This window comes from Carassius gibelio, chromosome A23 (assembly GCF_023724105.1).
Source record: "Carassius gibelio isolate Cgi1373 ecotype wild population from Czech Republic chromosome A23, carGib1.2-hapl.c, whole genome shotgun sequence".
Classification (NCBI taxonomy): Eukaryota; Metazoa; Chordata; class Actinopteri; order Cypriniformes; family Cyprinidae; genus Carassius; species Carassius gibelio.
This window is the reverse complement of record NC_068393.1, coordinates 24,885,865-24,900,373: the sequence shown is the minus strand read 5'-3', so window position 1 is coordinate 24,900,373 and position 14,509 is coordinate 24,885,865. Positions and strand designations below refer to the sequence as shown.

The following is a 14,509-nucleotide window of genomic DNA, read 5'->3' as shown; positions in this document are numbered from 1 at the left end:
CGCCGGGCCCCGTGAAGCCCGGCCCCAAAACACACTGGACGTACGGCAGCCGGCCCTGCCAACCCCGCGGACAACTAGTGCCGGACAGCTGACTGAAACACGCACACACACACACACACACACACACACACACACACACACACACACATACACACATACATAAAACGCCTGATTCCGATGGTGTGGTCGAGCAATGAAAGGGGGCGTGGCTTACCTGAGCAGTTTGGAAGCAACGTTGGCGCTGATTGGCTGAGCCAGGATGATTGGCAGGCCTGAGGACTGGGTGGACGGGAACTGGGTGTGATTAAAGGAGGGAAATCCAGGTGTGAACGGGTCACCAGAGCCCAGATGCACCTGCGGTGACAGGAAATGATTATTTCCAGACACGTTTTAACACCATTCAGAGAACAGATATGCATGGACCTGATCAACTTCAGCAGGTTTGATGATACTGCGCTGGGATTCTCTCTTAAAGAAGTTTGACTAGCCTTGGACTTTATTAATACAAAATGTTATGACATTTTTTTTTTTTTATTTACAAAAAATCTTATGAAAAGTACAGTTTTAGCTACTTCTACAAATCTATTAAAAAGGAGTAAATAAAGTCTTAAAACAGACAAATTCTGGCAAATTTCAACTCTTAAAAACTAAGAAAAAAGTAATAAAAAGAGACTATTTAATATTTTTTTTAAACTATAATTATTTATATATATTTTAGCAATATAAAAACATTAAAAAAATAATATGAAATAAGATTTTTGAATTCTCACAAAAAAGCACAAAGTAGATTATAAAAATATTTTTCTAAAATAAATAATTTATAAATTTATATTCTTTCAAAATAAAAGAATAAAACAATAAATTATTTGTATAAGAAAATTATCTAATTTATTTATAATTTTAATAACTAAATTATCTATAATTTATTAAGGAAAGACTCAGGAATATGAAAAATAAAAATGTTTTAAAAATCAAATTTTTTGTATTTTTGTGAATACAATTTTTCAGTGTCTCTCATTGTTTTAAAATAATAAATTTTAATTTGACATTTATGTAATTCAATTATTAGCGCTTTATTTTGATTGACTGAATTTAAAATAATATGTTTTAAATGGACATTTTTAGTAAGTGTTTTGTGTAGATTAAATAAAATACACTGTGTGTACGTGTTCAGAGATGACGGCGTTGCTGTGGAGGCCGAGTCGCCGTGGATCCTGCGGGACGTCGGCGGGGTCAGGGTAGATGAGCACGCCCACAAGCCCCGCCTCCTGAGCAAGCCACACCTTCTCAGCGAAGCTCACGCCTCCTCCCACCCGCGCCACGGCGATGGAGCCGTTGAGGGCGACGCCCAGCACACGCAGCTGCTCGAAGTCCTCGCGCCGGCCGTAGTTCACGTACACTACACCTCCCTGCACAACAACACACACTCAACACACACTACTGATGCTCTGCACTGGTGTGTGTGTGTGTGTATGCGGTCGCCAGGGTTACCGTGGCTGTTCCCGTGGCACTGTAGGCGCAGTATCCCTCGCTGTCCAGCGGAATCTCCTCAAGCTCCGCCCCCTCGGAATCGACGAACCAGAGCATGTTGGGCTTCGTCCTGTGGGAGCAGGGCAGGCGTGTGATTGGCTGAAGTGGCTCTGGCTCAGCGAATGGCAGACAGATGCTCACCTGGAGGGAAACTGCAGCGTGGCGTAGTGCGAGTCGGTCCAGGTGTGATCCATGCGCAGGTTCTGCAGGTTCTGGAGGATTTCTCTGGCCACTGCGTTTCCTTCTGAAGACCCCGGAGGATGAGACGCCCGGCTCACACGCCTGAACCAGAACACCACATCAACACCAACACGACTCAGGTCAAAGGTCACCCATGCCTTCTTACCAGTCATGTTGGTAAATTGGTTAAGAATTTTTTTTTTTTTTTTACATTTTACCTTTGTGGGTTTATTTTAAGATTTTATACACTAAAAAATTAATATTTAATGAATTATTACAATTTTTTGTACAATAATCACATTTTTATTTTACATTTTCATGATTAAATATTTTGTATTCTTTTATTGTTTTAATTTAAAAGACTTGATTTAATTTGACATTATGATTTAATATTTGTTTGTGTTTATATTGACTTAGATTTTTTATTTTAAAATACTATGTTATGATTTAATTTTTAGAATTTTTGTTTTGTTTTGGCTGTTTTAAAGAAATCTTTTAATTAGACATTTTTATGACTTCAGAAATGTTTTTTTTATTTACTTTATACAATTTAAATAAATCAAATTATTTAAAAATTATTTTTGTTTAATTTTTAGTAAGTGTTATAATTATACACACACACACATTATAAATATATGTTATATTTTGACTGTTACATTTTAAAATATTTTTTGTGTAATAAAAAAATATGATTAAATTAATTTTTTATTTAATTTTAAATGTTTTATTTTTTTACATTTTAAAAAAGATTAATCATTCATGTGACTTTTTTAATGTAATGTTTAGTCAAGTTACCTTTATTTCTATTTCTATTTACAGATTTACTCTATTTCTAAAGCCGTCTCAGAGTGACAGACAGTGAATAGCAGCAGCTGTTGACCTGAGTGTGTTCTCAATCCTCTCCTCCTTCAGGTATTTCTTCAGCATCTCTCTGAGCTCAGCCATGTACATGACTCCTCCCTCGGGCGAGTGTTGAGCTCCCGCCGCGTCACTCAGAGGAATCAGATCCCCTTCATTCCCGCACAGACGACACATTCCACGGAACGCCACGTATCCCAGCAGGAACGCTGTGGACGAGACCAGACACTGATGCTAGAGCATTACAGCACACTACATATCACTGGAATCATCCAATGACCTTACATTGCACTGCAGGAGCAAAACATTATAAAAAAATATAATGTGTGTGTGTGTGTGTGTTAAACCTGTAGTGAAGATCAGCAGGCCGCTCAATGTGAGGTAGACGGCTGCTTTCCTGCGGTCCATCTGCCGATGCAGGATCATCATGTCACTGTTCAGCGTGACCTCTGACCCCTCCTCCAGCGGGACCAGCTTCAGCTCAACAGGAGGGACTCTCCGCCTGACTCCGCCCCCTTCCTCCACACCCTCATTCGCCTGAGCTCCGCCCCCTGCCACCTGCTCACACACAATCAACTGCCAATCAACTCCAAAATAAAAGCACAATAAATGTGTTTACAGTAATAAACATACAGTGGACATTTCAACTATCACTGTTTTAAGTAGAATAATAATAAAGACACACAGTCACGTGAGAATTATAGTCTTTAACTATTATAATTAACTAAAATCAAAACTATTTAAAAAAATTACTGGAAACAAAATAATAGTTAACTGAAATAAAAAGAAATTTAAAAACTGTAAACTTTAATTCCAGCTAGAAGCCAACATAATATTAACTATTTTCATTTAGTTTAAATTGATACAAATAAAATGAAATAAAAATCTAAAATTACGTAGATATAAAATAGTATGTATTCATATATATATTCATTTATGTATATGTGTGTGTGTAAAAAAAAACATTGACCCGAAAATATTCCTTAAATAATAATAACCAAATTTGCCAGATACAAAAACAGAAAGAAGAAGTTCAAAGACTTTAAAATTTAAAGTAATGCATATATGTTTACGGTGACCAGCAGATGAAAGAAATAATGAAGAGATTATTGAATGAATCTTACCCCAGACATCAAACCTGTGACAGAATCCATCATCCTTCAACACCTGTGACACACACACACACACACACACACACACACTTAGAGACATTAAACAGAGTTCCACTGTTTTTATATACAGCTAGTTATACATACCTCACAATAAATAGCTAGTGATAACCTGTACGAAACACAACATCTGTCTCATGCTCTTTAATTGTCATTGACACATACTCTCAGCATCACATCATGACAGACGGACTCTGACTGTTGATTATTTGTGTCATGTTGGAAACTCCTGTGTTTTTGACCGGATCAGTAAAGTCAACAGATGTGATGCAACATCAGCCGAGCTTGAGCTCATTTCCCATCAGTCCCAGCGCTGACGACATCACCAACATCTCTTGCATTCCTCAGTCTATCTCTGCTGACCAGCGACAGATAAACCACAGCACCAGAGACACACCCGCCAGCACCGAACACCAGCAACACACACTCACACACTCAAACTCCTACTTTCTCTAACACACACACACACACACATATACTCTCACACTCACTCTCTCTAGCACACACACATTTTCACACACTCTCATACACTCACTCATTCACACACTCACTCACTCACTCTCACACACACACACACACCCACTTTCTCTAACACACACAAACACACGCATATTTTCACTCACATGCACACTCACTCATTCACACACACATTCTCACACACTCTCAAACACTCACACAGTCACTCTCACACACACACACTCACATGCACTATCGTACACTCTCTCACACACATACACACACTCTCACATTCAATAACACACAAACACAAATTCTCATTCACACACATTCTCACTCACTCACATATTCTCACATGCACTCTCTTCTCCACACACACACACACACACACATATTCTCACACACATTCTCACTCACACACACACACACATATACTCTCACATTCACTTACACACACTCACTCACATACACAAAATCTCACACACATATTCTTACTCACTCACATGCACTCTCTCACACTCACTCACATATTCTCACATGCACTCTCTTCTCCACACACACACATTCTCACACATTCTCACTCACTCACACACTCTCTCGCACACTCACACACACACACACACACACATACTCTCACATTCACTTACACACACTCACATACACAAATTCTCACACACATATTCTCACATGCACTCTCTTCTCCACACACACACACACACACACACACACACACACACACACATTCTCCCATTCACTCACACACATGTATTTTCACACTCACACACTTACTCACAGTGATGATTTTACAAAGTAAGACATGTTCCTGGATCAACATCTTCTGATGATCCTGGATCAACATTATTGTCCAAAAATATAGACTTTACCCAATCCCTACCCCTAAACCTAAAACTACCCAAAATTAATTCCTAAAATCAGAGGGGCATGGTAACTGATTAAGAAGGGTGTAGAAGTACCAAACTCTGGTTATAAGCCTAAAACAGACATTTTCTGAAAAGTTATATCTCAATTCTGATTGATTGTTTGGAATGTTGTTCCAGGATCAACAAGGATACTGATCCAAGAACATGTTGTACTTAGTGAAATCACGCTTACCCTCACTCACACACATATTCTCACATGCACTCACTCACACGCATTCACTTGCACAAACACACTCAGACTCATTGTCAGGGTTTGCAAGGGAGGAACTCAGGTGCAGACAGGAAGTAACTCAACACAGGATTTCTTATACAAAAAGGGAAAAACAAAACCCACGAGGTGGAAAACAACGGCTAGGCCAGAAACAAAACAACTTAACAGGACAGGATTGACATGAAAAAACAAACTCTCAAACACTAACTACAAACAAACACTCACGTTAATACAAAGACTTCTCAAAGGGGGTTACAAGGGTAAACTTCTCACAAGACTGACCAGTAGGAATACATATGTGAAACAATGAACCGACGCAAGACAGAGCACACTAGGAGATCTAAATAGGGGGAACAATCAAGACACGACAGGTGGCACAGATGGGACAATCAAGACACGACTAGGTTAACAAGGGGGGCGGGGCAAGGGAACGAGACAACACAAGCACATGGCCCAAAGACAAGGCCATGCGCTTGTACACAAAACACGGGTCTGTCATGATCCTGCCTCAAGACTAGGAAAAATCAAGGACACGAGGGCAGAATCATGACAGAACCCCTCCCTTAAGGAGCGGCTTCCAGACGCTCCTCAAGGGAACATCAAACACGGGACACGACTGACATGACAGACTGGGACACAGACACAAACCAACAAGACATGACGAACAACAACAAGGGCAAACATGAATACACAACGGCAGGGTTGGGGTGACAAATCAAAAAAAACAAACAGGGAAGGGGAGGGGGCGGGACCACAAAGTTCATGGGGGACAGACCAGGGCGGGTGGGAGGGGTAGGAATCTTAGGAGGACAGGACGAAGGCCGACGACGGGGGGTACGGGCAGGTCTGGGTGGTGAGGGGCGGGGAGGGGTCTCGGGACAACTGACAGGGGACATGACAGGAGCAGACAAGGGACGCGGGGCAACACTTACGGGACGCGGGGCAAGACTTACGGGACGCGGGGAGACGACATCTACTGGACACGGGGGGACAACATCTACTGGACACGGGGGGACCACAGGACACGGGGGGACATTAACGGGACACGGGGCCACATCAACGGGACACATGACTACATCAGCAGGACACGGGGCCACATCAACAGGACACGGGGAGACAACGGCTGGACACTTGGGACTTCTGGGGACAGGGTCAGGGGACAAGACAGGACTGACGGGGATTTCTAAAATTTGGACAAGACGGGACAAATAATCAGAAAAGGCTTTAGCAGCTAGGATAATAGGCATCTCCTTATGAGATGAGACCGACTGTACAAGAGTCTTTGCTGCAGAGTCGGCCGCGGCTCTCTCCTCCGCTCTCACGACTGCCGACTTGAATACGGCTTTCTTCTTTGCCGCCTCGGGCACACCAGTGCTCACCGCTGCTGGCTCGGGCACGCTCACCGCTGCTGGCTCGGGCATGCCAACGCTCACCGCTGCTGGCTCGGGCATGCCAGCACTCACCGCTGCTGGCTCGGGCACGCTCACCGCTGCTGGCTCGGGCACGCTCACCGCTGCTGGCTCGGGCACGCTCACCGCTGCTGGCTCGGGCACGCCAGCTCTCTCCGCTGCTGGCACGGGCACGCCAGCGCTCACCGCTGCTGGCACGGGAGGAGACAGGGTCACAGGACCGGCAGGCCCCTTCTTCCTCCTCTTCCTCCTCGGGCGCGGTGCAGAGGCTACAGCTGGGTCAGAGGCGGGTTGGGGGAGTTTGGTCTCGGGCAGGGCAGCCTCGGACGCCGAAGACTCTGAAGCTGACTCCCATGAAAACCGTCTCCCTCGCTTGTTGGGGAGACTTAAGGTAGTGGGAGGTGCCTCAGGATCTTGGGAGGGACCTAACTGATCCCCCAGGGTTGCCACGGCCAGGACACGACCCTCTGGGATCGCCGGCAGCTGGGTAGGTGGGGGGGACCTCTGTGGCTCCTCCTGGGAGATGCTCTCCCACAGCCGGGCATAATTCCGAAGGATCCACTCCCCCTCGGGCGAGTATGGGAGGGTGACCCCCTTCCTGTCGGTGGGGGATGACCTCCAACATTGTCGACGGAACTCCAACAAGTGTTGGAGCTCGGGGGACCTCCTGCCTGCTGAGTTCCTTTTTGGTCGGTTCATTCTGTCAGGGTTTGCAAGGGAGGAACTCAGGTGCAGACAGGAAGTAACTCAACACAGGATTTCTTATACAAAAAGGGAAAAACAAAACCCACGAGGGGGAAAACAACGGCTAGGCCAGAAACAAAACAACTTAACAGGACAGGATTGACATGAAAAAACAAACTCTCAAACACTAACTACAAACAAACACTCACGTTAATACAAAGACTTCTCAAAGGGGGTTACAAGGGTAAACTTCTCACAAGACTGACCAGTAGGAATACATATGTGAAACAATGAACCGACGCAAGACAGAGCACACTAGGAGATCTAAATAGGGGGAACAATCAAGACACGACAGGTGGCACAGATGGGACAATCAAGACACGACTAGGTTAACAAGGGGGGCGGGGCAAGGGAACGAGACAACACAAGCACATGGCCCAAAGACAAGGCCATGCGCTTGTACACAAAACACGGGTCTGTCATGATCCTGCCTCAAGACTAGCAAAAATCAAGGACACGAGGGCAGAATCATGACACTCATATTCTCACTCACACACATTTTTTCACTCACTCACACGCACTCAAACTCACTCACACGCATTCACACTAACAACTCATTCACGCGCACACACTCACTCACACACACATTCTCTCTCACACATATTCTCACACTCACTCACACACATATTTTCACTCACTCACATTCACACTAACAACTCATTCACGTGCACACACACACACATATTCTCACTCACACACACATTCTCACTCACATTCTCACACTCACACATTCTCACACTCACGCACGCACTCTGACACACATTCTCAGTCTCACACTCACGCACGCACTCTCACACACATTCTCACACTCACGCACGCACTCTCACACACATTCTCACTCACACCCACACACATATTCTCACTCACTCACACGCACTCATGTACACACACTCACTCACACATATTCTCACTCACTCACGTTCACACACATATTCTCACTCTCACTCACACATATTTTCACACTCACATGCACTCACACTTACACACATACTCTCACTCACTCACAATCAATCACACTCACTCACACCCACTCACACTTATTCTCACTCACTTATAAGCACTCACTCACACACACACACACACACATATTCTCACACTTACTCACACACTTATTCTTACTCACTCAAACACATATTCTTACTCACACGCACTCATGTGCACACGCAAATATTCTCACTCATTCACACTCACACAAATATTCTCACTCACTCACACACATATTCTCACTCACTCACACACACATTCTCACACACACATATTCTCACACTCACATATTCTCACACTCACTCACACTTATTCTCACTCACTTATACGCACTCACTCAAACATATTCTCACACTCACTCACACACATTCTCACTCACTCACACGCATTCACACACACTCACACACACATTCTCACTCACTCACACACACATATTCTCCCACTCACTCACACACACATATTCTCACACTCACACGCACTCACACACATATTCTCACACTCACACGCACTCACATATTCTCACACTCACTCACACACACATATTCTCACACTCACTCACACGCACTCACACACTTATTCTCACTCACTTATACGCACTCACTCACACGCATTCACACATTCTCACACTCACACACTTATTCTCACTCAATTATACACACTCACTCACACATTCTTGCACTCACACACATATTCTTACACACTCACACACACATATTCTCACTCACTCACACACATATTCTCACACTCACTCACACCCACATATTCTCACACTCACTCACACCAACATATTCTCACACTCACTCACACACTTATTCTCACTCACTTATACGCACTCACTCACACATTCTTACACTCACTCACACATATTCTCACACACATATTCTCACTCACTCACACGCATTCACACACACTCACACACATATTCTCACACTCACTCACACACACATATTCTCACACTCACACACTTATTCTCACTCACTTATACGCACTCACTCACACATTCTCACACTCACACACATATTCTCACTCACTCACACACACACATATTCTCACACTCACTCACACACATATTCTCACTCACTCACATGCACTCAAACTCACTCACTCACACGCATTCACACTAACAACTCATTCACGCGCACACACTCACTCACATACATTCTCACACTCACACACACATTCTCACACATATTCTCACACTCACTCACACATTCTCAAACTCACTCACACTCACATTCTCACACTCACGCACACACTCACACACATTCTCACACTCACACACGCACTCTCACACACATTCTCACACTCACCCACACACATATTCTCACTCACTCACACGCACTCATGTGCACACTCACTCACACATATTCTCACTCACTCACGTGCACACACATATTCTCTCTCACTCACACATATTCTCACACTCACACACATACTCTCACTCACTCACACTCACTTGCACACACTCACTCACACATATTCTCACTCACTCACGTGCACACACATATTCTCACTCTCACTCACACATATTCTCACACTCACATGCACTCACACTCACACACATACTCTCACTCACTCACAATCAATCACACTCACTCACACCCACTCACACTTATTCTCACTCACTTATAAGCACTCACTCACACACTCACACACACACACACATATTCTCACACTTACTCACACACATATTCTTACACTCACACTTATTCTTACTCACTTATACGCACTCAACACATATTCTTACTCACACACACTCACACACATATTCTCACTCACTGACACGCACTCACACACATATTCTCACACACACATATTCTCACACTCACACAAGTATTCTCACACTCACTTATTCTCACTCACTTATACACACTCACTCAAATATTCTCACACTCACACACATTCTCACTCACTCACACGCACTCACACACACATATTCTCACACTCACTCACACACATTCTCACTCACTCACACGCACACACATATTCTCACACTCACTCACACACACATATTCTCACACTCACTCATACGCACTCACTCACACATTCTCACACACATTCTCACTCACTCACACACACATATTCTCCCACTCACTCACACACACATATTCTCCCACTGATATTCTCACTCACTCACACACACATATTCTCACTCACTCACACGCACTCACACACGCACACACATATTCTCACACTCACACACTTATTCTCACTCACTCACACGCATTCACACACATATTCTCACACTCACTCACACGCACTCACACACTCACACACTCACACATTCTTGCACTCACACACATATTCTCACTTACTCACACACACATACTCACACTCACTCACACACATATTCTCACTCACTCACACACACACATATTCTCACACTCACACACATATTCTCACACTCACTCACACACTTATTCTCACTCACTTATACGCACTCACTCACTCACACATTCTTACACTCACTCGCATTCACACACACTCACACACATATTCTCACACACACATATTCTCACTCACTCACACACATATTCTCACACTCACTCACACGCATTCACACACATATTCTCACACTCACTCACACGCACTCACACACTCACACATTCTTGCACTCACACACATATTCTCACTCACTCACACACACATACTCACACTCACTCACACACATATTCTCACTCACTCACTCACACACACACATATTCTCACACTCACTCACACACTTATTCTCACTCACTTATACGCACTCACTCACTCACACATTCTTACACTCACTCACACATATTCTCACTCACTCACACGCATTCACACACACTCACACACATATTCTCACACTCACACACACATATTCTCACTCACTCACACACACATTCTCACACTCACTCACACGCATTCACACACATATTCTCACACTCACTTACACGCACTCACTCACACACATATTCTCACTCACTCACACACACACATACTCACACTCACTCACACACATATTCTCACACTCACTCACACACTTATTCTCACTCACTTATACGCACTCACTCACTCACACATTCTTACACTCACTCACACACACATTCTCACACTCACTCACTCACACACACATTCTCACACTCACGCACTCATTCTCACTCACTTATACGCACTAACTCACACATTCTTACACTCACTCACACGCATTCACACACATATTCTCACACTCACTCACACGCACTCACACACTCACACATTCTTGCACTCACACACATATTCTCACTCACTCACACACACATACTCACACTCACTCACACACATATTCTCACTCACTCACTCACACACACACATATTCTCACACTCACTCACACACTTATTCTCACTCACTTATACGCACTCACTCACTCACACATTCTTACACTCACTCACACATATTCTCACTCACTCACACGCATTCACACACACTCACACACATATTCTCACACTCACACACACATATTCTCACTCACTCACACACACATTCTCACACTCACTCACACGCATTCACACACATATTCTCACACTCACTTACACGCACTCACTCACACACATATTCTCACTCACTCACACACACACATACTCACACTCACTCACACACATATTCTCACACTCACTCACACACTTATTCTCACTCACTTATACGCACTCACTCACTCACACATTCTTACACTCACTCACACACACATTCTCACACTCACTCACTCACACACACATTCTCACACTCACGCACTCATTCTCACTCACTTATACGCACTCACTCACACATTCTTACACTCACTCACACGCATTCACACACATATTCTCACACTCACTCACACACACATATACTAACTCACTCACTCACTCAAACACATTCTCACACTCACTCACACACATATTCTCATCTGTACAGTAGAACACAGGAGAAGAAGGTTCAACACTCTTCAGCAATAAAAAAAAAAAAAAAACTATGAAGAACGATTATTAGTGTATATGTCATTTTTGCTCATTAGTATGGTTAAACTGGATCATCGGTCATCATTAATGACACTGGTTAATAAAATGGGATTAGATACATTGGTGTTATTAATTACAGGTTTGTGGCATATTTTGAGTATGAATTACACTGGTTTAATTTGTTTGATGAATACTAAATCAGTTTTTTTCTTCCGATTTCTCCCAATATGGAACCAGGAGACTTGTCAGTCAATATATGGGAAAACAAAGTAACCTGCTTAACCCGTTTAAAAAAGTAACTCTGATTCATTTCTTGCAAATTAAAAAGTAATGAATGCGTTCCTTTACTAGTTACATGAAAAAAGTAATCTGATTATGTAACTCCCATTACTTTTGCGATACCCCCAACACTGGTTACGTCTATGCTATTCCACTGAGTATTGTAGTTACATTTTCACAAAGTCATACCAATAACTTTCATAGGAGCACTAAACAAAGTTATCATCTATATATAAAGGGCTATTAATATTACACACTCACACACAAGCTGAGGACCAGCGTCGTATTAAAGAACATCAAACATTTATTTGTGTAGCTTAAATCAGTCCATTGACCACAAAAAGCCTTCAAAAATACATCTCCGAGAACATGAAAAACTGAAAAGCTTCTATGAAAAACATGTGACATAATCTATCAAAAGTGCATTATTCTTATATTTAAGGTTTATTTGTTTGTTCCAGCAGCTTCAAAACCTACAGAGAAACCAAAGAAAAACTCTAAACACATCTAGACAAAACATACAGTGATTTAAAATATTTAAACATGTTGGAGAGGAAAAATATCTGAAGATTCAGTTTAAAATCACAGAAATTAGTTTAAACAAGCTAGAAAATATGAAATATGATAAAGCAAATGAAAATTCTACACTAAAAAAAGTGATATCATAAAAAGGTAAAAATAAAATACAAACAAATTATATAAAAATGAAAAATTTAATAAATGATTTTAAAATAAATTAAAATAAAACACTTAAATCACATTAAATCACAAACATGTAAAATTAAACGATACATTTTCAAAATAAAACTTCCTAAAAATGTATTAAATTGCAAAAAAGTAAAATTGAAACAAATGATTTAAAAGAATTTAAAAAATTGTTAAACAATAAAAAAAGTATTAAATAATTATTAAAATATAAAAATGTCTAATTAAAATAAAAAAATTTTATCACAAAAATAAAATACTTATTAGTAATTAATTAAATAATAAAAATGTAAAATCACAATTAAAAAAAAATAGAATCTCTAAAAAAAAAAAAAAAAGATTTGTTACCCTGCATATCATAACTGACATCAGAGAACCGATAACGTGAATGAGTGAGTTGTTAAATTATTAAAATATTAAGTTAATATCTCACAGGGCTTCAAGCAAATGTTTGAGCTTAAAAAGTGACCAAACGTTTGGGAATCTCTGCATGAGTTCACGAGCCGAATGAATCTGCAGCAGACTGACGATATGAGACCAGAACTGAGACATATTCCTCCTAAAAAATATATTTTACTCAACCTCGAACCACAAACCACTAACTAAACCACCAACAGAAGCTCTGGAAGTTTCTCCCTCGTGTGATTTCAGAACTTCAGAAGATCCTCGTTCTGCCTTTGAAGCTGTATTTACTCTCCTGCTGCACATATTGATTTCTATTACAAACACACACACACAGAGAGCCAATGTCCACACACACACACACACACACACAGGTCTGTGTGTGCTTGATAAGAGCCGTTAAAATGAACATTTAACGAGCACAACTGACATTACGAGTGACGTGAGAAGATATCAGACCTCCAAAAACCTTAACACATGAGAAACCCAGTGAAACTAGAAGTGTTTTAATGTGTGACATACCTGCTGTCCTGCTGCTGTGTGTCTGATCACTGACCGTCTGCAAGCTCCGCCCCCTGAGAGCTCATCTGTCAGGAGCCCCGCCCAACATGCTTTCCTACTCTGTGATTGGCTAGTGATGACAGGTGTCAAGCTGATACTCAAGACATTCAAATCTATAAATCTAACTCAACAAAT

At 42.0% G+C, this 14,509-nt stretch overlaps 1 protein-coding gene across 2 annotated transcripts in view; it reads right to left on the bottom strand.

The window, feature by feature from the left end:
* Positions 1 to 14,477, bottom strand: part of tfr2 (transferrin receptor 2) — a 19,798-nt gene extending 5,321 nt beyond the window's left edge. The window contains exons 1-9 of one of the 2 annotated variants that reach the window (XM_052540779.1): positions 14,336 to 14,477; positions 3,693 to 3,735; positions 2,916 to 3,126; positions 2,591 to 2,777; positions 1,672 to 1,812; positions 1,492 to 1,600; positions 1,167 to 1,409; positions 215 to 354; positions 1 to 92 (exon numbers count right to left, since the gene is read on the bottom strand). The exon at positions 1 to 92 is cut by the window's left edge and continues 90 nt beyond it. In XM_052540779.1, the coding sequence (XP_052396739.1) occupies positions 1 to 92; positions 215 to 354; positions 1,167 to 1,409; positions 1,492 to 1,600; positions 1,672 to 1,812; positions 2,591 to 2,777; positions 2,916 to 3,126; positions 3,693 to 3,725 (1,156 nt within the window). In that variant the 5' untranslated portion in view covers positions 3,726 to 3,735; positions 14,336 to 14,477. Of the gene's footprint in view, positions 93 to 214; positions 355 to 1,166; positions 1,410 to 1,491; positions 1,601 to 1,671; positions 1,813 to 2,590; positions 2,778 to 2,915; positions 3,127 to 3,692; positions 3,736 to 3,824; positions 4,180 to 14,335 lie in introns of those variants that run through there. The other variant, XM_052540778.1, reaches the window with a different exon arrangement.
* Positions 14,478 to 14,509: the final 32 nt, after the last annotated feature.